Raw genomic sequence first — 27748 nt, forward strand, 5'->3', positions numbered from 1 at the left:
TACAGCTGAGGGTCTGCTGTGCATTCGTTATTATTGTTGTTGTCAGACCATTTCTTACCTCAAAGACCCTTTGACAGTTCTCCTTTCCCCATCCTCACAGTCTTGCTTCCCAGCATTCCCCAGCACTGTTGTAGTACTTGCTTGGGAAGCGGTTGTATCGCAACAATATCAAGAAGACAAGCATAAGTTTACTTTCCTGCATTGGGTGCTGTTGTTTGGGTGACATCCTATTCATTACACTGCTGTGGTGTTTATTTCCCCTCTCAGGGTGCAGTGCTTTGCATTGATTAATTCCAAATGTCTCCTGGTTTCCTCCAGACCCTGTTGCTCTCATCTCCTTTGGTACGTGTTGTTTCCCTTCTCCTGTGGCCCCTTCTGTTGCAATGTCACCCCCAAATACTCTGGGGAAATGCCAGAGAGACCTCATCCATCAGAGGCATCTCCTCAGGACATGTGAAGAAGCACATTTGTGTTCAGTTGTTTTAGAAAGCCTCCAGCCACCAGAAGTCTTGGCTTGGCTTCCAAGTTGTGAAGCGAAGGAAGATGGGGAGTAGGGGGAAGTACATGCCATTTCCAAAAAAAACTAAGTGAAATCCCATCCCACACCTAGGAAAGCCAAGCATGTTTCAGCATGGAGGGGAGTGGTGACTAGAGGTGTTGGCAAGGCTGTGGAGACACAAAGCAGGTTGGTGTGAGAGGTGAGTTCAAACAGGCAGAAGCCACCAGGAAACCTCGTTACTAACTGTTGTTTTTCCCTCCTGTGGCAGGTGATGGACAGCTCGATGCCCCTGATTGGGGAACATGTGGAAGAGGACAGACAGCTTATAGCCGATCTGGTTGTTTCCAAAATGACTCAGCTTGTCATCACTGCTGGATCTACGCCATCACCGCTGAGGCCTTGGGTATGAGTAAATAGAGAGATCTTATGGCCAAGTTGTTTTCCTGAACTTTTTTTTCTCTTTCTCCTCCCTGTGGGTGTCAGGTAGTCAGACATGTCAGTGAGTTGAACAGTCCCATATGGGAGTGTACTGGATAGATTGACTCCTGCTCCTCCAAAGAAGTCTTCCGTAGACTCTTTGAAGTGGGTCCCCCAAGAAACACCTCCCTCCCCCTTTCCCTCCTTCCGTATAACTGTGGTATCACACTGGTAGTGTGGGCCATGCGTCTAGACATTCTGGCTTGCTAAATTCATAGATTCATATGGAAGACAGCCATTTTTAGAGGTGCTTGTAACGCCCAACTCCATGTCCATCTAACACCATCCTTCAGAATAGGTTTCATTCCAGTTTTTGCATCCCTGATGAAAATCTGTGCTTCCCAGAACGGAAAGTGGGAACTTCCGCCAAGAGTTGCTCCATTCCTTACTGCAGCCTTTCTTCTTTGGGGATGCCCTTCACTCCTTTCATCGGGGAGGCTTGACTAATGCTGAATTCATATAAGAACCTGTCATTTTTGCATTTAAACTGACCCCTTGACGCTTCTTGTGTACATTTCATTTTGAGCATCAAATGCATCTAACCTTAGTGCCACATTTCCCAGTGGCAGTTCTGTATAAATGAAACACACCAGAATATAATCTGTGTCTCCAGGTGTATGTGCTACACCTCTTTCAGTATCCAGCAGGGAACCAAGCACGAAGGTTTGAGGACAACAAATCTATACAAAAGAAAGGACAGGAGAGTAAACAGGCTGAGGGATAACAATGACTGCAATGCACTGGAGCAGTTTCCCTTTCCACTTGAGACAAAAAATGGGAGAAAGCACTTTATGGCTCTCTGCCTTTGTCCTATGACAGCCCACTCCTGCTAAACCAGGTGCCCAGCATGAAGAGTATTCAGGGTATGTCCAAACCAAGTTTTAGCTAGAGTGAGGGCATAAACATTTAATAGACACTAAAAATGCTTTGAGGCAGGGAAGGGCATACAGAAGGGATGGAATTTACTCTGGCCAAAGTGAAATCAACAACTGCCATCTGAAATAACTAAGATATAGAGTGTATAAACTAAGAGCAAAGGGGAAGCCAACAGAAACTGAGAACATGGACAGATGCATCTGTTTCCTACATCTGTAATATGCTGGTACAGGATTGGATTGGATTACAACAGACCTAAAATAGGGCCAAAATAAGAACCAAAAAAATGGTCTTGGAGGGATAGGCTGTCAAATGGAAGAGTTAAATAAGAAAAGCATCTTCATCAAGAATACAACCTACAAATATGTGTATACAAAATCACGAAAATCAAAACCACAAACATGTTGAGTGTTTTGCTATAGAGAAAGACCTCAGTACAATGAACACTGCAGAAACTGCACAAGCTACTATTACTGATATAATGCTCTAACACATAGTTACAAATGTGCAGAGAGAAGTAACTACATGTGACGCTGGTGAGATGCAGAGCTAAAGCTACAGGTGAAGACTTCCACAGAACAAAGAAAAATAACAATTCTGAATACAAGGACAGCAATACTGAATACATAGAAATATGAACCCTTGGATATCCTATGGGTATGCACAGAATATCTATAAATATTTTTGGAGCTGTCTATACTAGTCTCTGGATCAAAAAAACCTGAGAAATCATGAAACTGAGTGCACAGCATTGACAGAGATGGAAGAAGCAACAAGTCATAATAATGTGACACTGCAGCTATCAAGAAGCAAGTCAAATAGCACAGTGGGACAGCAATTCAGAGGGAGTTCCCCATCTCTGTAGGTGTCTGCTTCCTGGAACTGCAAAATTCAAGCGCGATAGGAAACAACACCTTGAACCAGCCTTAAGAAACACCCAGGTACAAATTCAGAAAGTGAATATGTACCATTAGGTTTGATGTCCAAGGGACAGATGTGATATCAAAAAGTAACGGTATGACACAAGCAGTTAGAAAAGATAATTTTAATAAAAAAAGAAAATTAATCAGCTCCCTGGCATTAAAACTCTATGGATGTTATTTGAGACACCATTGTTTTCCAGAATGTGTATATACATTTCTGATCTGCTCCTGAACCAGGTATGCAAGAAATAAACTTCTAGAGTTAAGTGGTAAAGTGATAGTGGACATTCAAGACAAGCAAAAAAAAAATAAATTTCCAAATTTGGAAATCTGACATTTAAGAAGACATTTATGCACCATCATGCAAATAATAAAAGGGAACGTAAAAAGGATGGAAATTGATTTTGAAGAGCAGATAGAGGCAAGAATGAAACAAATACTTTGAGTTCATCAGAAGATGGAACCGCACCAAAGAATTGGTGGGCTCTATGAATCATCCAAAGTTAAGGGAGAAAAGGAAGACAACAGGGACAGTGTTGTGACTCTAGTAAATTTAATTGCTGGAAGTGGGGAACTTCTTAAACTAGGTATAGTTTTTCCTGATCAGAAAGACAGAGGAGAGAACAAAAACAGTGATTAAATCAATGATGACTGATACCTTTAAAAACTATTAAGCCCCCAGACCCAGATGGCTACATCCAACGAACTGAATTTAGGAAGTGACTAGGCTGTCAAGAAAAAATGTGCCATTTCACTAGAAACAGTTATTGCTCCAGAGGACTAGTGTAGAACAAATACAAAATATGCTTTTAAAAAGTTGTAAGAGTAACGTAGAAAAATGTAGATGAGTCATGGACCTTACGAATTATCTCAGACAATAATTTAAAGAATAACACAGAAGACTAATAAATGAACAGAACCACGGCTTAAGACCATCTACGACATTATTTTTTTGTGAAGAAAAATGTCCCATTAATTTCCTTTTGATTCTTTTCCCCTCATTTCTTTGAGAATTCTTTCATAAAGTGGTAGATAACAGGCAATCAGTCAAAATAATGTAGCTAGACTGCCAAAAAGCCTTAGGCAAGGTAACAAACAAGAGCTATTAAAGAAAGCAAGCAGGGAGGGGCTAAAAGGCAAAGTTTCATTGTGGAGCAGAAGCTGGCCTCAGATAAAGGCATAGATATGAGAGATGTTAATTCTTGCAAAGTTAGCAGAGAGAATATTTAAAGGATGCTAAGCCTGGTCCTGTTGATAATTGGGTTGGTTGAGCCCAGGACAGGATAAGATGTTAGTGACAACCTGGTTTTATGGTTACAGCTGTGGTTCTCTCCTCACCAATCTGCTTCACCTCCATCCTTTCCCCTCACTGTTTCCCTTCCAAAGGCAGAAGACCTTGGGCTGGCCCTCACCCCTTCATGTCTGAGCCTCAAAATCCTGGTTTGCCTTCATCTCTGAGAAGCCTTGGGTTGCCTGTAGGCAAAGGCTGTAGAGGTGAATATGAGATCCGATTCCCCTTCTTTGGCTGGTCTAATCAGGGTGTATCACAGCATTAGGAAAGTACATCTCCACCAACACCAAGGTTTAGTGTCCCAAGCTATGTAGGACTAGAAGTCATGAATGGAAAATTCCCAGATTTTCCTCCCTGTCCATTTGCAAGTCCCAGATAAATACTGTAAAATATGGGCCAGCAACCTCATCACATTTATGTTAGTCACTTGAAACTCATTTGAATGCTTCCAACTATGAAATATTTCTTCCCATTTCCAGAATCACTTAGCTCATTCTCCTGGTCTTCCAGGAGCCTTGAAGACCTTTTCTTCATTGTGTTCTTCATGTAAATAATCTAGCACGTACCAGCCTATCTGTCTCCATCTTCCCCTGCTTTCATAAACAATTTTGTGCAATAGGCTTACTCAGACTTTTGTTAACTTTGGACCGGCCCTTTGTGCAACAGTTCTGTGTTGCTTAATCTGTTTATTAAAATATCTGTCAAAAAGAGTAAACAGTGAGAGAGAAGAAAGTGCAGATGGCACCAACTTATTTGCATTAGTCAGGACCAGGGATGGCAGTGAAGAATATCTGACGGAGCTATGTATGTTAAGTCACCACAACAGCAAGTGAAGCTCCCTATGGAAGACTGAAAGGTAAGCTAAGCTGGGGGGAGAGAGAGAAAGAACATAAAAAATCTGTAGACCTTGCAAGTGGCACTAGCCATTCCCCTTGAGGAAGACTTTGTCACATACAGGCTAATGAAAACCATTGCTACGCCTATGGTTGTGCTGACAAGGGAGAAGCAGGAAATGAGGATGCAGGAGAAATGAGCTGGTGATGTACACAGAGAACCCAGATACTGCTTCATCTGGAATAATGTAAGCAGACCTGCCTCTGGCATCTGCAGAAGGAATCACAAAGCTGGAAAGAGAAGTGGGTGATGAAAACAATTAGGGGCCTGGAAACATTCCCATGGAAGGACCGAAGGGATTCAGTCTCTTGGCTTTAGAAATGAGGTGAATGAGAGAGAGGGCAGTAAAGGTTTGCAAGCAAAATAATGACTGGCCTAGCAAGGGCAGGTTGTGAGCACTACTCCCAAAACTCAGAACAAAGCAATGGAGTTAGCAAATGGGAAAGGCAGTGAGGCTGAGAGCTGAGCAAGACTCAAAGGGTCTGGGTGTAAATATCAAAACAAAATATCTGGAACTGATGCAAAGATTTTGTGGAGCAGATAATAAGCTTCATGTTTCAGGGTTGAAGCTGCCCCTTGCTTATTAGCAATCAAGAGGAGACCCCTTAGGGTAAAGAGCTGATTGCTCCATAGATGTTTCCATGGTTCATCCCTCTTTCCTTCGGAACATCTGGTGCTGGCAACTGTCCAAAATGGGAGATGGGACTAAGAGACCCCCTCGGGCCTGACACATTTGGTAATTCTTGATTGCCTAAAAACCATTCTAAACTGTAACTTCATTGTTATTCCCTGTGAGCAAACAACTCCTGTGCTCTTTATTACTCAGCTCTCCATTTTTGTCCCATGAGATTTTACCAGCCAGATGCAGCGTGTGTGTGTATGTGTGTTTAAGGAACACTTCATGACTCCGCAGTTCCTGTACTACCTCAGGGCTTCTCTTTGGAGACTCTGTATTAACTGGAATGGCTTTTTTTCCTCTAGCCTCCACAAGTTCAGCCTGCGTCAATGAAATCTCAGACTGGACCTCAGCTTGGACAACTGTCCCAACCACGGCCTCCTCCCCAAGGTACAGTTTTTTGGGTCCCATGACAGTGTGGACTGTGAAACCTGACAGTTTGCCTTCTAAATAAAAGCTATCAGGATAAAGGTTTCACTCCTTGTTCCAATTCACTGACAAGCAGGCAGCAAATTCAGTGTGCTGTCAAAGCAGCTTCTGCCATATTCCACAGCAGCTCAGAAAGTGGGATGAAAATTTGATACAGATCCAGTTGATACTGTGGTAGGATTTGGCTCAGCAAAACGAGGCCACATGAACTGGCACTGGCACAGGATTCTGAACACAGAGTGTATTTGTATTTGCACAAAGCTGTAGTGGCTACAAGTGTTAAGAAGTGATGGGAAGATGTTAGTGCCTGGAACAGACACCAACATAATGATGCCAGGATCCTTGATCCATCTGTCCAGGTGTTCCCCTGTCAGCAAGAGCACACCCCCAGCTCCTCCTGACAGCAGAAGCAGGTTTGACTCATGTGGCTTGGTCAGAACAACAGGTTTGCTTTATTGTCCCAATTTACGCTGAGGTGATGAGGCACAGGGCTGCCCAGTGGGTACCCAGACCACACCAACCACTCAATTCATATAACCAATTAGACCCTCCTTTTTGCTACCTTTGCCCCTTCCTTTCTCCACCCCAATCTCCTACCAAATTAACACCCACCTCTAATTATCTGTGACCTCATTGGTCACAGTTTTGGTGTATCCAAAAATTTAGTATTTATGATACCAAATGCATCTATGTAATCTTGGTGTTAGGTGGTATTACTGATATGAATTGTTGGTCTTGCAGGATACTACTCCCCATCTGTCTCCAGTACTCCCCTTCAATTCTCTGTGAAGTTTTTTCTCACATAACTCCCCCTTGACCAACTGTGAAATCCAGCCAGTCCTCACAACACTATCTGTAATTTTTGTCAGCTTCTCACACTGTTATCTGTCATGTCCAGCAATTTCTCATGTCACGTCCAACTGTTTTCCACATCCTCTTCAGTCCTGAGAGTCTGCTACCAATATGGCTGAAGACAATGCTGGAACAGGTGTATGGATAGCGATAGGGTATGCAGTCTCACATCAAACTGTTGGGTCCATGAAGGGACCACTGACCCAAACCAGCAGATTCAGCTTTCATTTCCTGCAGACAGTTGGTTCTCCACAAACTCTTCCTTCCCAGTGCAGGAATTGCTTGCCAAGGACAAGAAATATTAGTCACATGGAAGAGTACAGCATGTTGAAGTGACTCCCTTTGGGGAAAGTGGCAGAGCTTCTTCAGTGCTGACGGAGGTAGAGAAATGGACAACAACTCTAGAGACATGGGCATGACGCCAGTTTTAGGCCTACAAGAGAGGTTTTCCCTTATCCTTCTGCATGAAGCTACTCTGAAGAGTCTCTCCCCTTAGGAAAACCCATTCTTCCACATAGATGCTCCTTGCTTGCTGTCCACCACATGCAATTCCTCATGTTTTTGTCTATACTTCAGGTGGACCACGCCAGCCTCAGGGATCTCAGCCTCCATGGACAAATGCACCTCCACAGCAGCGGCTCTCTCCTCAAGGACAGCAGCCCCAGAGTCCCCAGTCCACTTCACCCCAGCAGCAAAGGTCACCTGGATCTCCACAGCAAGTCCGATCGGCAACTGGGTCCTCTCCAGTCCAGCCTTCCAAGGCAGGCGTGTTCCCTCCACAGCAGCCTAGACCTCCTGCTCAAGGCCGGGCTCCTAGCCAGCCAAGCCCCACCGAAACGTCCAAGCAGCAAGCCACCCCACACCCGCATCTGAAGTAGGTGCCCTGTTAACTGCTGATATCTGTAGATAGTAGAATAAGGCTGTCAAAAAAGTACCCTGAGCTGACATGAAGAACGTATCACCTGTTGTCAGGCAGTAGTCCCCAGGGACAAAGGCCTGGACAACTGTGAGTGATTTCAGAGGTATATAAGCCTGGGCGTAACAGGCCACCATTCATGTTGTCAGGAAGAACAAGTTGTACTTGACATCGCCAAGATTTCATATTCTTCCTCTTGTTCATGTGCTCATTGTTAATCACGTGCTCTACCCCGGCCATATCAACACATCTACTACCTTCCCAGCAGGGTGTACACTCCTTACAGGTGCATTATGGGCCAATAAGCTCAACAAGAGTCATTCCTTCACTATTCCCTGAATGCAGGAGCCACACAAGGTTCTTCACCAGGCAATTGTTTGCAATTGGTAGCAAAAAGGCAGGGGGGGCAGAGGGAAGTGGAAGTGGTACTACTTACATATATAAAATTCCAGATGGTGACTGTATGTTTAAGCACTCTTCTGGAGCAGAGCACACCACTCAATTATTGTGGATCTTTGGTAGCAGCCTTTGCTCCCACCCTTCATGGAGCATATCTGGCTGGCACTGTGATAGGAAAGATTGGCAAAAAAATGTTTGGCATCGACAAAAAGTTGACACAAGAGCAAATTGGTATGAACAGGCCAGAAAAAAATATAGGCTAGGAATGAGAAGACAGTTACTAGGCAGCAGAGGAGTGATGTTCTGGAACAAGCTTTCAATGATGATGCCTACATGAGCAAGGCAAACCAAAAGCAGTGTAGTTAAGGATCAAAATGTTGGTGCTAAGGATGCAGTCACCATACTATACATGTTTCAGGTACTTTAGTTCAGAGTCTGGTCTTGTACTGACAGGAGAAACCACACAATGACAAAGCATGGTAGCAGGGAAAATTGGGAAATTTACTTCAAAAGGACAGTCCTGATCTGAACTTAAATGCTAGCAGATACACACCCAGCAGAAGCATTATGGCCAACCAAAAGATCTGCATAACACAGCTGACAGTCAGAGCAGACATGCCAGGGAGGGCAGGCAACAGCACACGTTGCAGGGGACATGGCTACCAACTTGCTGAACCTCTCATGCTCTCATATCTGAAAGGACAGGACCATCATTCATGGTACAGCTGATGAGAGACAGGTAACCCTCAGTACGAATCCATTCTTCTGTATTAGTAGCAATTAGTTCCTCACAACAGTTGCACCAAATGGCAACTGCATACTTTTAGTCAGATGTTTTCATAAACACTTACTAGTCCAGACTGTGATATTGGAGCCACCTGTCCGTGTCCCATCCTCTTCCACCCCACCCTGCCTCCCCCATTCCTAGATGTCTTAGCATATGGAGATTCTTCTTGCTAACCTTTCCTTTTATCCTTGAATTTGTCTGTGTGATGGACCACAAAGCATCAGTAACCAGCTTTGAACTACCACCTTGTCCTGCTGAGTCTGAATTCTGTTTTCCATTTCAGCAAATCACAGTCACTGACAAACACCTTCAGCATATCTGAATCATCTCAGCGGGGAAATGCCAATGAAGATGAAGCAAAAGCTGAGACCATCCGCAACCTGAGGAAATCATTTGCTAGCCTGTTTTCTGATTAATAGCCCTGCAGCTGGATCTGTGCTTTTGTCAGCCCTTACTCTTCATATCAGCGTACCTGACATCATTCTGAAATACACTCAATGGTACCCAGCAATTTACAACTAACACCTGGGTAAAGGGAATTTAGGAAGCTATAGTTGTTTTAATACAAAGAAAATATTCTAATAATGGTCTGAAAAGTGACTATATAAAAGTGGCACTATTTCATAGTTTTTTGTGCATAATCAGAATCACATCTATTCAAATGACTGAGTTGTAAAGCAAATTTTACTCTTGCTAACCCCTGTGGAGTCAACAGAGTTATAACAGTGCAAACTAGATTTTATTTCGATTTGTATATAGTCAATACAATTGCTAACTTCCAATTACTGAATCCTTGTTGAGGCTGAGCTGAAAAAAAAAAAAGGCTTATTTCAGAAACAGATGTGCAAAGACGGAGTCAAGAATAAGTATTCATTGACTGATAAAGTGAGCATGCTTGAGCATGGAAACACAGTGAACTGTGGAACTTCATGATACCAACTTTATAAAAAGTCACTTTTCAGAGCAAAACTACATTCAAGTTAAATATGGTACCAGGCATCAGTAAGCGCCAAAGATCACATGAGCAGGTCATCCAGATGGACTGCTGGTTTGTTGCAGATCACTCTGCTCATAGCAGATAAAACATCTCTGTTTCATGCCTTGCATTTATGTTCCCTGCACGTGATTCCTGAGTTCTGAGAGAAAAATGTCCTGTTCTAACCCTGTAGCCTTAGCTCAAAAATAACCTGCGAAATGGGCCTTCCACATGAAAACCAACTTCTTCCCCTGCCCCTGGAAACACGAGAGTTCATGTTCACAGTTCACACAAATTCCAGACAAAACCCAGCTAAACTCCCAGCACTTTGGTGACTTGGTCACATCTGGCTAAGTATGTCCCCCAGGAATATGCTTAATTAATAGCAGAGCTGATGAAGTGCACATACTGGTGTGCTGAGTGTTCCATAATACCAAATGGACAGAGAGATGGAGTGAAATCCTGTCTCCCTCCTTGAACTCCCATTGACTTCACTGGGGTGAGTGCAAAATGAATGCAAGGTGACAAACCTGCAATAGAACAGGAAAACTATCCTTTACAACAAAACTCCTTTACAACCAAGATGAGCTGGGGTCCATCCAGAGACACCAAGCCATGGGAGGACATGTATGGGATTGCCCCAAGCAGGTAATGATCAGTATTAGTCCTCCCCGACCACCCCCAAGAATTATTCTTCCAGAGAAGACAGAGATGGATCTTTGCCAGATGTGCTTTTCCTCTAAGCCTGCAACACAGAATGAAGCTGTGTATGAGCACATATATTAGAACTGGGACATGGCAAAAAACAGGAATGACACAAGCTACATTCACGATTGAAAAAACTGCCCTGGGTAAATCAATGTATCTATGGCTGTTTCTACCAGCCGAGAACCTACTTACTGCACCGTGCTAGTTCTGTTTGTAACACACCTAATGCCAGTCCCCATCCCACCTCCTCAACTTGACTTCACGTTTTGTCAAGTACTTTAGTCACAAACCGTGCATACAGCTTCAAGGCCAGACTTTTGGCTTTGTGCTTCCCTTAGCAACTTCACCCTGATGACACTTAGAAACGCCCAGGGAAGCAGGGAGGTTAGTAAATTAAAAACATTTGAGCCAACAGCACAGATCTTTGCTGTCACTTAAACAGGGAGATCCCCAAAGCAGCAAGAGCAACAGCAGCATTTGCCATCTTGGATCTTACGATTCACTGGTGGGAATAAACTCAAACAAGCAACTCCTTCCCGCATAGCACCTGTAATGAACATCTAAATCCAATGCAGTCATCTGGACCTTGTACGACCTACCCCTGAGCAGGCCTTTACACATATAATGGCTTTTGTGACCTGTGCACTTTCAGGCAAGTAACAGCATAGCTTTTCCAGTTTGGAAGGCTCTCAAGAGACTCATCTGGATCAATGATTTATAACTCAAGTTCAGTATTATAGAACCACCCTATTCCCTGATGATTTATCTTTTTTTTCTTTTTTTCCCAGTTCTGTGTTATCCTTCCAGGTTTGCTAAGCAGTTTACAATGTAGCATCATAATTACATGTCATTGTCTGAGAAAAAAAACAGACCCTGCTGTTTTGCAGTCTCCAGGAGCAATAAAAGAGTGACAAATGGCCTTGAGCAAGCACTGTCCCACTGGCAAGAACAATAGCAGATTAACAGGCTCCACTACATGGAGAGGAGGTAATACAACTCTGGTGGGAGAGAATTTCCTTCTATAACACTTCCTTCAGCATGGTTTATGCCTTTCCCTACTAAATGGTCACCAGAGATGCAAAGACAGAAATAAAAGTTTACTGCCAGAATCCTCAATTGCTCTATCCCCTGAATCTTTCTATGTCTCTTTTACCAATACAACCTATACAAAAAATAAGTAACTAGTGACTAGTATGGCATGGCCCTATAAATCGACCCCAGTTCATCACTGAAACCACAACGGTTGGATCATTTGCTGATGCTGCATTTGAACACAACAGGGCTGTCCTCCAATGGACCACAGTAACAGGATAGCACTGTTGACTAGATACCCAGCAGTGACTCAGATCTCTTCATTTGCCTACAGCTCCCAGCTGTCATCTTTCAAGGGACAAACAGAATGGCATCTCCCCTCCTCCTAGCTCCAGCTTGCAAAAACAACTAAAAGCAACAGGCACTCTCAGCTTAACTTGGTTAATCCTACAGTTCCTGAAAAGCATCTTCAGTTCTATGCACAGAAGCGCTTTAATGAAAACACTGCGTTGACTTCCTAGGTTAAAATGATGAATCATAGAACCATAGAATGGTTTGGGTTGGAAGGAACCTTAAAGACCATCTAGTTCCAACCCCCCTGCCATGGGCAGGGAAACCTTCCACTAGGCCAGGTTGCTCAAAGCCCCATCCAACCTGGCCTTAAACGCTTCCAGGGATGAGGCATCCTGGGCAGAGACCTCTGTTCCAGTGCCTCACCACCCTCACTGTAAAGAACTTCTTCCTTGTATCAAATCTAAATCTTCCCTCTTTCCGTTTAAAGCCATTACCCCTTGTCCTGTCACTACTGCCCTTGTAAAAGGTCCCTCTCCAGCTTTCTTGTAGGCTCCCCTCTAGGTACTGGAAGGCTGCTAGAAGGTGTCCCCGGAGCCTTCTCCGGGCTGAACAACCCCAACTCTCTCAGCCTGTCTTCATAAGAGAGATGCTCCAGCCCTCTGATCATCTTGGTGGCCCTCCTCTGGACTTGCTCCAACAGCTCCATGTCCTTCTTATGTTGGGGGCCCCAGAGCTGAACACAGTACTCCAGGTGGGATCTCACCAGAACGGAGTAAAGGGGGAGAATCTCCTCCCTCAACCTGCTGGTCACGCTTCTTGTGATGCAGCCCAGGATACTGTTGGCTTTCTGGGCTGTAAGCACACATGGCTAAGTCATGTTGAGCTTCTTGTCAATCAACACCCCCAAGTCCTTCTCCACAGGGCTGCTCTCAACCCACTCATCGCTCAGCCTGTGTTTGTGCTTGGGATTGCCCTGACCCATGTGCAGCACCTTGCACTTGGCCTTGTTGCACTTCATGATGTTGGCACAGGTCCACCTCTGAAGCCTGTCAAGGTCCCTCTGGATGGCATCCCTTCCCTCCAGCATGTCGACCGCACCACACAGCTTGGTGAAACTCTATACTGTGTCCTATAAATGTTCCAACAGTACACTTCAATCTACAGCTATGATGCTCACACACTAGATGTTGTGGCTAGCAGGAGATTCATAAATGCATCATCGTGTATTCAGGTTATCACCTTTGATGTAGGGTTTCTATTCCAAAATCCCTACAATCTAACAAAGCAAGAGAGAGAGGGAATAAAAGGGGTATATTCTCTATTTTTATGAATGGGGAACTAAGGTAGATCCAAGAGGTATGTAGGTACCTAAATATAACAGCTGGAGTTAGGAGCACTAAGACGGCAACAGAAAAGTTGGTGAATAAAAGTTACTTTTAAATCACAGGGCAGACATGCCCCAGAGCATGCCTTGGGATCTTTCTCACACAGCTGTGAAAATTGAGCACCTGGTCAGAGCTTCCCTTTCGTCCTGCATGCTTTAATTTTCTTCACATGGAAGCCAGGAAACATGAATAGATTTGTGTGTTTGGATCCAGCCCAAGAAAGAGCTGGGACACAGCTATGACACCCACTCATATCCACCACCTGGAAAATTAGTTTACATTTTGCTGTTTAGATACAGACTGAGAAACACCTTGACTTTCTTGTAGTATCTAGGTGTGGTATTTCAAGAGGAATGTCACTCATGTTCCCATGCAACTAAGAGTCTTGTATAAAGCTAAGGTTCAGAAGAACAGCAGTCCTGCTCATATCTGCAGCGGTATTTTCTTCTCTTTCACTAATGACAGGCAGGTACACAAGACCTTACACCTTCCACATGACCCAGTTACTTCTGAAGCATTTCTGAAGCACTCATCACAAGGACAAAATGGTGCAAGACCAACGCAGTGTAGATTTCCCTTTCCGTTTTTATAGTCAGTGTAATATAAAGAATCACTGTAAGCTCTAAGAGGCCTGACTATACGCTTCACTTAACGGAAAATTCTGTTCGAACAAGCAATTCAACCACTGCAGGCAAATGTCAAAAATTAAGGCTAATCTTGGTATTGAAGTGAAACCACTGTCCCTAAATACATACTCTTAGGTGTTTAATTATGGGAGGATTTGCACTGGCATGCCATTGCTGTGAAGTAGAAAAGGGAAGAAAGAAGCAAAACAACTTTTGACAGCAAAATAAAGTATTATATTTTACTTCCACCGGAGTTAATGGCAAAACTTCCTGACCCTACTGAAGTCAGCTGACTTTATACAAAACAAGAAGATGAATCACTGAAATATCACCTGAAAAAGCACATAAGTATTATGGATTAAATAGCTTGTATTCAACAGGAAATGTCATTCCATTTCCACTGCTGGAATTTCAGAAAGATTTTAGAAAATAGTATCAGCTGTCACAACAGTCATCACTACCATTTACATTTATAGAAACACTGAGATCAATCCATCTTAAAAAAATATGTAAGAAATGAAAAGTTCTAGCAAAGTTTAGTCATTCCGGTCTTCCTTTAATTGAGCTCCAGCATCAGCCTGCAGGTATTATCAGACTTTAACAGTGGTCTTGTTAGTTGCTCATTAGTTAATACGGCAACACTTGAAAGGTGCTCATAACATGCTATAACACATTTCCTCTTGGCAAGATATATTTTGATACTTAAGTAATGGAATTAAATGGAATTTACTGCAGTAAAAGTGAGAATTCATTCTGCTTCTCCTGCTGTGATCCCATTTCCACTGCAACCAGATCAACTTATTTAATTCCTTAAGTAAGTTAGGCAGGAGGAAAGATTTATTTTTGCACCAGTTTTAGTTCACACACAGTAAACGCAGCCATGTACTACAGCTCCTTATTTGTAAAGTCAAGGAGAAAGACAAAAGTTTTGCTGCTGGTTCTTTGTAAAATTGCTCTGCTTCTGTTCAGACTTCCAAGTTGCACTGTAGCATGACTTTACTCAGTTGTTTGTAAAACGAATTGATTTGTGTTCTAATATTTCCATTGTAAAGAAAATCCCTTCCCTGTATTCTTTGTGTATTAAGTAACAATACAAAAATGCTTTTTACCTAATAAAACATTAAAGGAAAAAGGAAATATCATCTTTGAAAATTTCCATGAACGCACATCTAACAGTGGTAGTATCCTGTTCTATGTGGTAGATGTTTTTGTCAATAGAGATTATTAGCCAGGCAGATTTTACACATTGTCATTTTTCCTGGCAATTTAATAAAACTTTTCAAATAAGACAGACAAGTATAGGCTTTGTATTTAAAGTGCTCTTTATCTGATGCAGCAAATATTTGGCTGGTATCCTTCTGGTCTCTAAGTAGCACTTCACAGATGATTAAGGGCAAGGGGGGCGGGAAGCAGAACAAACTGTTCTAAGTTGTAGCTCTTCATGAAACAGACCTTAGTGCCAGATGATACAGTACTATCAGAGCATAAAACAAACCCAGCCTTTGTGGTTGAAACATTACCATGCACACATGTTCTTGCCACAATCTGAAGAGAAGGCAGATGTTAGTGCCTGGGATTTGCAATCTCCTGCAGTTAGAAAGCAAGCTCAGGGACTAGAAAACTCACTGAAGGAAAAAGCAGCAATCAAATGAACGCACGGCGAATGTCCATGGGGCGGCCCCGGCTGGGTCTAGGTGAAAACCTGTCATTGGGACCAGCTCGTCCTGGAAGTGTAGGGTTTGCTCCAGGCAAGGAACCAATCGGGTCAAAATGTGGTCTGAAAGGAGGAAACTGGCCTGGTGCTTCTCCTGGGCCAGGAATGAGTGAGTTAATTGGGTCTCCAACATACGGAAGTGTTGGTCTCTCATCATACTCTCCACCAATGATCATTGGGGGATAGATTGGGTTTGATGGGAATGGGTTGGGAGGAAAGGGATTAGGATAGAATGGGTTGGGATGAAAGGGGATTGGATGAGGTGTAGGGGGCAGAAACATCATGTGCCTCCATCTCAGGGCCTCCTTCTTCTGTTTCAACTTTTTCTTGTATAGCTGCAGACAGAAACAAAGGCATTTTAAAGCTCTGTAAATGCTTTGTGTTCCACCTTCAGCAATTGCATTCAGTTCTGCAGAACTTCTCAGAAAAGCACTCCTCGCCAGTCTGAAAACCCAGAAAAGCAACTCCCCTGACTGCCAAAGACCAAACACAGCATCTCTGGAAGACCTCTAACCCACGATTTGGGCATGCACCACGTAACTTGTTGATGTTGTTTTCTCCTACTCCGACCAAACTCAACAGGTGTACACAGAACACCACACTTTTAAACAAAAATTTAACTCAAAAGTTACTGCCTCCCAATGTCTATGCTTTATTCTCAAACTAGCCCATGGAGACTAATCTCACTGAGATTATATAAAATAATGCCACCTACTTCTTTCCAGTCTGTGTCACGAGGCCTCGCAATAGGATCTACAAAGAGAAGCATAAAATTAAGAAGAGCAACTTATTTTACCTTTAAGTAGCATTCATGCCACAGATGCCCACAGTTTTGTCAGAACTTGCAGAATAATCAAGAGATGAAAAAACACTTTGGGTCAATACATTTTTCATAAAGATAATGCATCTTAAAAAATATAAAGCTCCAGGACCAATCAATAAGTAATCCACTTGCATACCCGTTCTATGTAAAGCATCATCTCCAAAAGTTACTGAATAGAGAAATCCCAGAAACATTGTCCCCATCTTTGACTTCTGACAGCACCTCCCTTGATCACCTTATTCCTTCAATCTTTTGTGAGAAATTATAGCAGGAATATCTCTTCCCTCCACTTCCCAATATCTGCAGTAGCCAAAACACCAAGGTAGCCAGGGAAACAGACGAAAACAAGGGAAGTCTGCGCCACACAATGGGAAGAACTATGTAGTCCATCAGTAATGGCTCAGCAGACTGTCACCAGTTTTCCTGGCAGAAAAATCACGCATCCACCTGAATTACACCTGGCCAACTGTACTGGTCAGCATCACAAATGACTGCATTTACTCACAGTGTTTAAAAATCAGAAGTGGTTGCCTGAGGAGGCTCTTAACAAAATCTGTTAGACCTAATCCCTCTGTTCACATGAGAATGTAATTAGAAAAACGTGTCTCAACATTACCTCGGAAATCTCGCAGATACATAAACCTCCATAGAAGCTGGTCATTTGAAGCTGTGTAAAGATCACGGCAAACAGCAGAAAGAGAGATGAGTGAACGGACATCCAGAAGTCTGAAAATCCGAAGCTTGAGCTCAAGAGGAAGGACCACTAACCCAAACACATCTGGCAAGTTCAGAGCTACAAAGTGGAGAAAATAGAAGCATTGCCTAAGTGGTGCAGAGTGTACTCTATCTCTAAAGATCCTAAAAGAAAGAAAGGACATTATAATCTTTCCCTTAAATCATTTCCCTTTGATGCCTGAGTTACACCACTTTTCTCAAAAAGTACTGTGACATTATTTCTTATAAAACAGATCTCTTGCAACTCTTAAGTACATTTATGGAGTGCACAAAATAGGGCAAATGGCACTTCATACTGACCATTATTGGCCACTAAGCCTAAGAAACATTCCACACACCTAACTATGTTTATAGGCTACCGAACAAAGGAATAGGTAAAAGAAAAAAAGACCTGCCCAATTTCACGAGCCCACAAAAAACACATCAAATATAGAGCACATGCTTCACATAAAACCTTTCCGCACTGAAGTCTAGAGGGAATTCCATTGAATAGTCTTCAGAATACAAAGCTGAGACCTTTTATGGCAATACCTATGCAGAGAAAGCCTGGCTTCCTACTGCTTCACAAACACCAGCTTGAGTTACTTCCTACCATCCTTTCCAAGCCCTCAATGACCAGTTACTGAGAAGATCATTCCTGGGGTTAGACTTCCAAATATGATGCTATATAAATTTTTCTGCTTTGACAAAGAAATGGATCAAAACTACAGAACTGCTGCCACAAAATTATTGTGGTATGATTTTCTCATCGCCAAGCATGGATAACAGCCACTCCACTTAGTCTCTTAAATGTAACTAGAGCAATCAGAAAAAAAAACAAACAGGAAATAATCAGTATATTAACATTTGCTGAGATGCAAAGATTAATATAATTTCTTTAGAATGTATAAATGACTTTATGCTTACTCTTTATATACCCATCACTGAGCAGCTGTTTCTAACACTGTTCCTTCAGCTAGACCCACTCCCTTCCATCCTCAAAAATGAAGTACCATCTCTAATTGTAAACACTTTCTCTCACCTTGTCGGGCAGCAGCCAGAAGAGAGTAAACCAGCTGGTCTTTAAAGAGACGGGATAATTTCTGAAGGTCTTTGTAAACACCTGCAACCTTTTCTATCAAAGAAGAGAGGTAAAAAGCTTAACTTCAGGAGGTTATAATGCAAAAATTACATAACAGCAGAAGAATTATGGGTTTCTTATAAGCAGAACTGTAATCTGCTTGTCATCTTGATGGAAGCAACTCTGCAGCTAGAGTGTAACAATCATGCAATAAGTAATTCATTGACAAACTACAGACCAGTTCCATGGTCATGCTAGGCTTTCCTTTGGCCTTACACCATTAAGAGAAATACTTGAGTTCTTCAGAAACAAACTGACTCTCAAGCTGTCAGGGCTTCCTCTGTCAGATTTCAGAGCTCACGTGTAACACGCACCTATGTTGTAAATGCCTGCAATATTCATTTTTCTGACAGGAATGTTTTTCCATTCTGTTCTCTGAAGACAGAGGAGCCAGAAGACTACCGTTATATCAGATACATTTCAGTGCTCAGTTAATTCCTCCAAAGCCTGTCAACTGGAATTGTACATCAGCAACTGGGGCTACCCAGGACACAGTGCAGGACACTGAGTGAGCCTCAACTGCCAACAAAGCAGTTCATATACTTCAGAGAACAAAAAGGCTAGTCAGGTCTGTGCTCACAAGGATCCATATCTACCTGCCCTTCTCTCCTCCGCCACCTCCTTACTTTTCCCTCTAATTTTGGCATTCTGGAGAGAGCTATGTAGTCAGCACATGTTTTCTGACAAAAAGAATGTAACAATTACAGTGCCACAACAAGAGTGTAGGTACCATCAGCCTCTGAAGTCCTGAACTGCCAGGCAGAAAGGGGATATAATCCAGCATTGCTGCACCAGCGATTCACACATATGCTTAAGACCTCATAAATAACAGGCATATGGGCCAAAGGATGACTTGGGCTTTGCAAGGTTCTTTCTTTACACTGTTAATCCAAGAAATTCAAATTAACAACAAAATGTGAGTAAATGGCTACACTCTGAACTCCTTTTACCACAGAGCTATCACTAACCTAAACAGTAACCACATTTTTGTTCTTTTTTGCTATTCTGTACTATTCGGACCCCTACTAAAGTATATCCTTATTCACTGTGTCACTTCTTTACTTTCAGTTTACTACTATGAGTATCATAGCTCAATCATACCTGGCTCCTGAAAGCAAACAAAGGATGCTGGCAATAGCTGTATTCTCTTAACACCTTTAATCTCTTTGTTGATTTTTAATGTTGCTGCAAATGTAAGAAAAAAAGACATTTCAAAATTTAAAACACATTGAGACATGACAAAGACAACTTCATTACTGCCTTACCCTTTGGAGGTGTTTTACTTTCCTCCCTTACCAGATCCCCTCAAGGAAAATACCTAACTATAGCAAGCAGCTAGACAAATAAAAATTTCAGAAAAATAAAATGAGACTTAAAATAGCAGGGAATAAACAAAGTTCTTGGTGACAGAAACCAAGCATTGCCTTCCACAGTTGTGTCACGCGGAAAGAGATGTAACACAGCTAAAAGAGGTACACAGCGAGCCATTATTATAACCCAGTCATTAAAGAAATATTAACTAGAGAAAGATTCAACAAGCTTACTATATGAACACTATATGCATGGTAGTTATTACACTGTCCTAAATCTAACCTTAACCTGACTTGGTCAAAACATTTGATCAAAATGCATACATGTTCTCAGAAAACATATGTGCTTATACAAATTGGCATAATCAGTTACAAGTTTTACAAATAAACATAAAAATTTGAATCAATGGTATCTTGAAATTACAATCAAGACCCAATTTAGTGTTGGTTCTGCAAAAATGTGGAATTGCTCGAATGCTAAATAAAATATGAAAAAGAATGAAAAACCAAACAAATGAACAAACAAAACTAAAAAAACCCCACCAAGCTATACGGAAGTTGCCTCAAAAAATTAGACTTCCCTAAATTTTCTGGACTGAATAGTTTAAACTAAATACAATTTTTGAGACCACAGTTAAACTGTTGGCGTGCTACAAGGAAGATTATACATTAAAGCTAAAGAATACATGGAAGTTGTTTATAAGTCTTGCAAAGAACATGAGACAAGACAAAATATTGTAGCTGGAGCAAATCTACCTCTTTTAATGTTTGGCAATGTATACAAACGTTCCCATGAAATGAGACAAGAAACAGATTTCTACAACATTGCAATGAAAAGGCCAGCTGAATCCTCTAAGGACTGATCTGTTATGATGAGAGGGAGAGAAACAGTTAACAGGGAGACAGGAAATGCCAAGAATATTAAGCATCAGGAAGTAGCATGTCTTGCACCTCAGCAACCTGGATAATCAAGGTGCAGTTCTAAACAGAGTGCACAAGAGCACATTTAAGTCTTCTCTTGCTAAACAATGGTGATATTTAGCAATGTGCATCCAGGTTAAAAACTTGACTAACTTACCATTAATAGCAACAAGATCTCCCAAAGGCACACAAGTCAAACCAGCAGAACCTTCTTCACAAAGAGGATGAGTGTACTGTAGCTTATAAACACCGTTCCCTCTCCACTTCTCTGGCATAGACACTGCCTTGGCTTCTGTCCCCTAAAAATACACACAGATAACACCGCCATACTTTAGCAATGTACCAAGACTAAGGGGTGAAAAAAGAGAATTAAAAGGTAGGAACTGGCAGAATGCTGCCTGCAATTGAAATCTTGGTTTAGTCCCAACGCACATTATGACACAGACTACAATTGCATGATTATATACTGTCTTCCCCAAGACTATCAAAAAATCTAAGAAGTTTAGTAACTTTTATCCTGTCCCAGTGTGTGACAGGGGAGGCTGTTCAGTGAGCAGACTCACACCTATTTCTTTGAGACATGTACTTCATTCTGTCATTTGTTCCAGCATTCTGACAACTCCTGCATGTACGTTAATTTACTGCATGAAAAACATGTCATCATACCTTTTCTGTGAACTTATGAGGTCTGACAGGGCTTGAAGAATCATAGCTTGAAATCCATTCAAAAATCTGAGCGGACTAACAGTTTTTCCCTTCAATTTCAGCATGAAAAGGCTCAGATGGAATCCCAGAGGGGGACACAACATAATCACAACTACAAGTAGACTCTCTCTTTCCTCTTCAATCTGCGCAGCAATCATCTTCCCTACTTCCAAGCCTACTGACTGACATAAACAAACTTTCTTCCCAGTGGCAAATGTATTCTTCAGATAGCATTTCAGGCTATAGAAATGCAATTACCTTAGCAGATTTATTAAACTGGTATTGGTCAACCGGAAACCTAAACTGACCCCCTACATGTGCTCAGTTAACCTCACTGCAAGAAAACACATGAGAATTTAAACACCTTCCCTGAGGGCAAATCTTTGTTTTGCATGTTCAGCCACATCTCTGAAAATCTAAAGGGAAAAGATGAATTCATACATCATACAGAGGTATCGCCATAGATGCTCGACTACGAGTTAGATATCTCTGTAGGTTAGCAGAACCAAAGCATAACTGAACTCAGCTGAAGTGAATAAGGAACTGGAGACACCATTTTGTCAGACCTAGGCCTTGTTAACCACCATTTGAACAGGATACCATTGAGATGATACTAATGCTTAAGGCAGCGCTTCAAAGAAGTGCTACAATCTAAGCACATCTACACAAGCTCAAATGTATAAAGCAGAAACAGGAGGTTGTCAGCTGGGTCCCAGTGAGGCTGAGGACTGAAAGAAACACAGGGACATGCTTCTTCTCTCACACCTAAAAGCTGCTCTAGTCTTTAGCCTTAATGCTTACTGGTCAGGCAAATTAGAGAAGCTGATACTTCAGTAGCCCCAGCTGCTGACTGAGATATACAAAGCCAGAAGTGGATCTTCAGATGAATCTTGTATCCCACATTCCCACAATATTACACAGCTTTCTCATACTGACCAAGGAATTTCCTGATTGCTTGTGCACCTACCTGAGGTACATAGCCTGTCTCCATCATGAGAAGATGTACTAGAACAATCAAGGCATCAGTGGCACTGGTACACTCAGCAGAAAGGTAGAGCATCTCTAAGGAATGTGGTATTTCACCATCAGCAGCTTCACTGCACAGCATGGGTTCGGAGGGATAGGAACCTGTACCTTCTTCCAGGTCAACATCTTCTGGGACTAATCCAGAAGGAAACTCTAGACTGGATCCTGCCTTCAAGGGAAAGCAAAACACACCTTCGTTCAGAAAATTACACCTCTATATACATCAATATTATTCATCTGCTTATTCCAGTCCTCACAGGCACCAAGTCTGCTCTACTGATTTCTCATGCAAGTTGCACAGACTCATTACATCTCCATTTTCTAGCATCCCAGATGGAGACTGGGATTATACACATAGCCTCTGTATTTTTTAATATTTATGATGCAAGCCCTTCATAAAAGGATCTCTCATTTTATTGCATATACTACTTGAAGACAAAGTGATAATAATAAACTAAACCTTCATTAGAATTTTTGCAACATAGTATGGTGAGTAAATTATTCCTGTGTATCACCATTTATTTAAATTTAGCCAACATGCATGGCAAATAACCAAAATGGTAACTCAGGCTGCTTAGAAACACAATAGGCCTAAATAGCTGGGGAAAAAAAAAAAACATCAATGGAGTGTATCTGCTGCCACTTGAGGAGGACTGTGGTTTTATTGTGGCTTCCTTTCTTCTACCAAAATCACAGCATATTATTACGTAATTTATAAAACCACCCAGATACATTACCAAAAAAAGTAGCGAATGGAAGCTTTAAGCAGATTTATCTAAGGGAAGGGTGAGGAAAGGGAAAAAAGAGTCTAAAGGAGCTGTAGGTACTTCTCCCCCACATCTACGCTCAATGGTCCAAGACACCCTTATGTTTGTATGAGGCTGGCATGGCCATCCACCCATGGAACTTCCCTTCTCTCATGAACAGCAATAGATGTAGCCCCAGTTAAACACAGTTTTTCAGACTTCTAGAGCTCTTCTATAATGACACTTAGTTGCTTAGAAATTTTCCTGTCATCTTTCACCACAATTTTGGAAGAAGATGCGAGAATCCTTCATCTTGCCTTCAAATATTAAATAAATATGAAACAGGTACTTCTGCACAGCTTTACTATGGTCTGACTGACAGACATAAGGAGCTTGCATGCCCACAGCACCATGTAAGGGTTATTGCTCTCAACAAGAATCAATGAGACAATGGTCCAACTACATTTTCTTTCATTATTTTACAATTCTTTTTATCCTAAATCTTAATTTTCATACGTTAAAATTTAAAAGACCTCATATAAAGGTTGTATTAAGGGACATTTAGTATTTGAAATTCATTCCAAAACAAAAAAAATACTTGCTTTGAAAGAATGTTGGAAGACAATTTCCTCCCAGCTTCTCAAGCTCCTGCCTAAAACAGACAGGATCGTGTAATGAGACAGACCGTGGCACTAGGCTGTACCTGCAGAGCCTCCTTTAGGAAGGCCATTAACCACAGGACCCAGCAGCTGCTGGGTCCTGTTATCTGCTTAACTATCATATGTACCATCACACAAGAAACAAACCAATGAGTAATATGAAAAAATGTGCCTATTAGTTGCTTGAAGCATTCGGGGTCATACAGATGTACACCTACAAAGCATGAGGCAGGAGCTATCTCAGCAACACTACCTCCATGTACAAGACAGACAGGTCTCACACTACAGCAGGCTGTCTGAATCACAGGGAACTGTTATAACCCATTAGAAAGGGTGCACTCATCTTGCCAGTGGTGTTTCCAACAGGCAGTGCCTGTCGCGTTTGTTCAGTACCTAGAATCAGTTTCCTTGAGAAGACAGCACTGGGGCAGGTAAGAAGCACACTCCTAACTACCTTACGGAAAGTGCATGTTCCAGCAAAAACATTAAACCCTGTAAAAATGTCAGACCTGAAACATCTCAGGTTCTCTGAACTGGCTTGTGTGTCACAGCTAATAAACAAAGAATAGAGACAAATTTCCATCCAAGTAACTGGCTATATATCAGACAAGTATAAGGAGCCAATTATTCTGAAAAGATTCTCTGCTATATAGTACAGCAACTGACAAAACAAGATACCTTGGTTTTTGCCTTGAGAATTGCCCTGCACAAACACATGTACTTACCCTCTCATCAGTCTTTTGAACTTCCACTTGAGCTTTCTGGTTTTCAGATTGCTCATTCTGCCCTTCTTCGTTTGGACTGTTGGCCTGACTTTTGTTGGGGATCAAGGTGGACGGCTCATGACCATTCTCAAGTCGGGGAGGAGTAGAAGGAGGAGGAGGTAGGTTGGGTTGTCCATCTGCTTCTTCTAGTAATAAGCATATCAAATCACCAGAAACAATCCCGTATGAAGCTAAGGTCTTCTGATCTTCTGTGAGAGCATCTTTTCTGTTCAATGTTATTGAAAACTCAGTATCAGAACTGCAAAATAGAAAAAAAAACAAAAAAGGAAGCATGGTTGGCTGCACCTGGGTAACTGCACACAGAGGTATAGTTAGAAACGCATACTGCATACTACAATAGTACTATGCTGCCGGTTTTAATCTATTATTAAAGGAAGAGTGAGGAAAAAAAAAATGGTATGAAATTATTTCCCCCATGTTTCTCTCCAAGTACATTTTAAGTAGCCACAGCTGCTTGGTAGGTATAACTTCATTTACAGTAACTGTTCATAAAACAGTTACAAAGGAAAGCAAACAAGTGCCCTCCAAATTAGAAGACATCACACCTAGCAAAATAAACTTTAAACTACTGGCTGAGATTATTTAAAAACAAGATATTCTTGCAGACTCAACCATCTTGCCCTCTGATTAAGCAAAATATTCATTTCAAAAGGTCAGCAGCTGCCCTACAGCATGCTAATTGCAAATGAGAGTAATAAGAAAAGATGCTTCAGGGCAAGCACTTACCAAAAAAAAAACCACAAAAAAAACCCAAACAGAAATGCAGCTGGGTAGCACGGAAGCAGCTACCCAGCATCAGCTATAAAACACACCCACTGTGGCAAGACAAGCAGCAACTTCAGATTTCTCCTGCCCACACTGCTATGCAGCAGAGTGCAGTGCTACCAAATGTACGTGTCACCAGTGGAACATCAGTACATCGCACCTAATTAAAAGTTTGGCAGTGCAAACCCTTTAGCCACCGTCGGAAAATGAGTCCCTTGCATAGGTATTTCTTAAATTGATTTTGCAGACTTTACTCTCTTATAAAGGCTGCCACGAGTTCTTCACAGATAAAACGCTGACAAAATATAAACCCCAGAGGCTCTCTAAGAAGACAGCAAAACTATAAAACGGACAACCTACAAGAATTTTAGTGATGTAAAACCCACGGAGAAATTTAAGTCAGCTCTGCCCGAGCTGCAACCCTTATTTCACGGCTCAGCGTTTCCCAAAGTAAGTTTTACTTTCCTGTTCGGCAGCGAACAGCCGGCGAAGCAAAAATCTCCTCAGAAGCTGCCGGGACCGGCCGCGGTGTACCCCCCCCACCCCCGCTCCGGGGTACAGCACACGGGCCTACCAACCCAACCACCGCCCCTTCACGCCGCCGGCCTCACCCCGGAGCCCTCGGTGACTCTCGACCCCGGTCGCTCTGCCTCCCCTCCTCCTCCCGGTCGGCCAAAAGACGAACCGTCCGCCCCACGGCCCCGGGGGGCCGCCAGCGCCCGCCGCCCCTTCCCGCTCCCCCTCACACGGCGGCAGCGCCGGCACCGCCCGGCCGGCAGGGGGCAGCAGAGACACCGTGGGGCGGGGAGGGGGGGGGAGAGCGAGATGGGCCGGACCACCCCGCCCCTCCCCCCGCACCGCGTGGTACGGCGCCGCCGGCCCAAGCTTGAGCGCGCGGCCGCCCCCTCTTACACCCACCCCCCCCCCCCCACCCACCCCGCGATGGTTCGTTCCGCACGCTACCTGTACCCCCAGGCGGGCAGCAGGGCCCGGCGCAGCTGCGCGCGCAGCTCCCCCAGCGTTGGCTCCGCCCCCTGCACCTCCAACGGCGCCGTTCGCTTCTGCACCCGCACCCGGAGTTTCATGGCGGCGGCGGACGGGTCTCCGCGCCCGCCTTCGCGCCCCCGAAGCGGGCCCCGCCGGGTGGCGGCGATGGTGATGGTGGCGGGAGGGGAGCGGGCGCAAGGGCTGCCGGGGCGTGTCGTTGTTTTGGTTGGCGCGGCACCGCCTCAGGCCGCCCGGCCACGCCCCCTCCTCGGTCTGGCCCCGCCCCCGGGGCCTGAGGCGTTTCCGATCGGTGCGCTCGGCGTGCCGCGCGGTGGCGATCGATGATTGGGGCGTTCGGGCTGCGTCCGCGCATGCGCCGGAAGGAGGTAGCCGACCCCGTGGCCGGCCTGGTTCTTGTTCGCCTCCGTTATTGAGGTGGTTTTGCTGCTGTTGTTCAGCGGTAGCCCTGTGCGCCTCGGCGGTTTATTCCCGCCGTGCCTGGAAGGGGGTAAGCCCCTGGCGGGAGTGATCTCTGCGCGCTGGCTGCCTGCCGTGTGGAGGGGTTTGGTTGGGCCGCTTTTCCCTCCTCCCTCCTTTTCAGTGTATGTACCGGTTTAGATGGTCTTCTGAAACCAAAAACGTCGAGGAGAGCGTGAACTCTGTTGGCGGAGTTCATGGAAGCAGGTGCTAGGGGAAGGGTAGAAGGAGGATACTGTCCCCAAAAGTACTTAGTTTTGTAAAGGAACATGTTTTTTTATAAGGCAGACTTGTCGTCTCAGATGTAATGTTTTGACACCAGCAGTCAAATAATCTCACCAAAAATACGAAGTGTCACAAGCTTGATTTTACTGGCTTTAGTTCCCCTTCATCTGTCGTACTGGGAAAAAGGTTCCTCCCCACACCTTAGACTTTATACTCAACTTCTAGAAATACACATGTTGTAGAAGTATAATGTTCATGGAAAAATGTAAAAGGCACAATTCAGGTTTTTACTTTGTTTAATGAATTACTGAATTCAGAGGTAACTGAAACAATGCTTATTCTCAGACTATCTTGTTTTTCCTTCTAATGATACAATTTAATTACCTAGCCTTTCTCCACACAAGGAATAATATGAGAAGTATGAGGTGCAGGAAAACTGGAGTACTTACTAGGAATATAATACTAAAATATCAGTAGGCAAAGTGAACTTGAAAGGCCTAGCTTGTACCACCAAGTACAAGTGCTTATTATGGCACTATTGAGATTGCTTAACCCTACATTCATAGCAACAGCCCTATCTGTGTCCTTTTGGCACTCAGGGGGGCGGTCAGAGAAAGGAGACCGAAACTTCAAAAATTCTGTCCTGGGCTACAGGCACAATCTCCTTTACGCCATCTGAACATGGTCATCCAACCCAGGTAAATGTGGTT

General features: G+C 43.2%; 2 protein-coding genes across 3 annotated transcripts in view; one reads left to right on the forward strand and one right to left on the reverse strand.

The window, feature by feature from the left end:
- SYN3 (synapsin III) overlaps positions 1–10301 on the forward strand; it is a 176707-nt gene extending 166406 nt beyond the window's left edge. For both annotated transcript variants that reach the window (XM_075051079.1, XM_075051078.1), the window contains 4 exons: positions 768–902; positions 5942–6026; positions 7494–7791; positions 9303–10301. In XM_075051079.1, coding sequence (XP_074907180.1) covers positions 768–902; positions 5942–6026; positions 7494–7791; positions 9303–9435 — 651 coding nt within the window. In that variant the 3' untranslated portion in view covers positions 9436–10301. The remainder of the gene's footprint in view (positions 1–767; positions 903–5941; positions 6027–7493; positions 7792–9302) is intronic.
- Positions 10302–14253: 3952 nt separating this feature from the next.
- Positions 14254–26559, reverse strand: FBXO7 (F-box protein 7). Its single transcript, XM_075051081.1, has 9 exons — positions 26313–26559; positions 24525–24822; positions 22336–22563; positions 20821–20962; positions 19534–19617; positions 18334–18426; positions 17194–17370; positions 16470–16507; positions 14254–16089 (listed from the first exon to the last, which is right to left on the reverse strand). Exons 1-9 carry the CDS (start codon positions 26432–26434, stop codon positions 15685–15687), a joined length of 1587 nt encoding a protein of 528 aa, XP_074907182.1. The 5' UTR covers positions 26435–26559; the 3' UTR covers positions 14254–15684.
- Positions 26560–27748: the final 1189 nt, after the last annotated feature.

Source organism: Buteo buteo, chromosome 19 (genome assembly GCF_964188355.1).
Source record: "Buteo buteo chromosome 19, bButBut1.hap1.1, whole genome shotgun sequence".
NCBI classification, from domain to species: domain Eukaryota; kingdom Metazoa; phylum Chordata; class Aves; order Accipitriformes; family Accipitridae; genus Buteo; species Buteo buteo.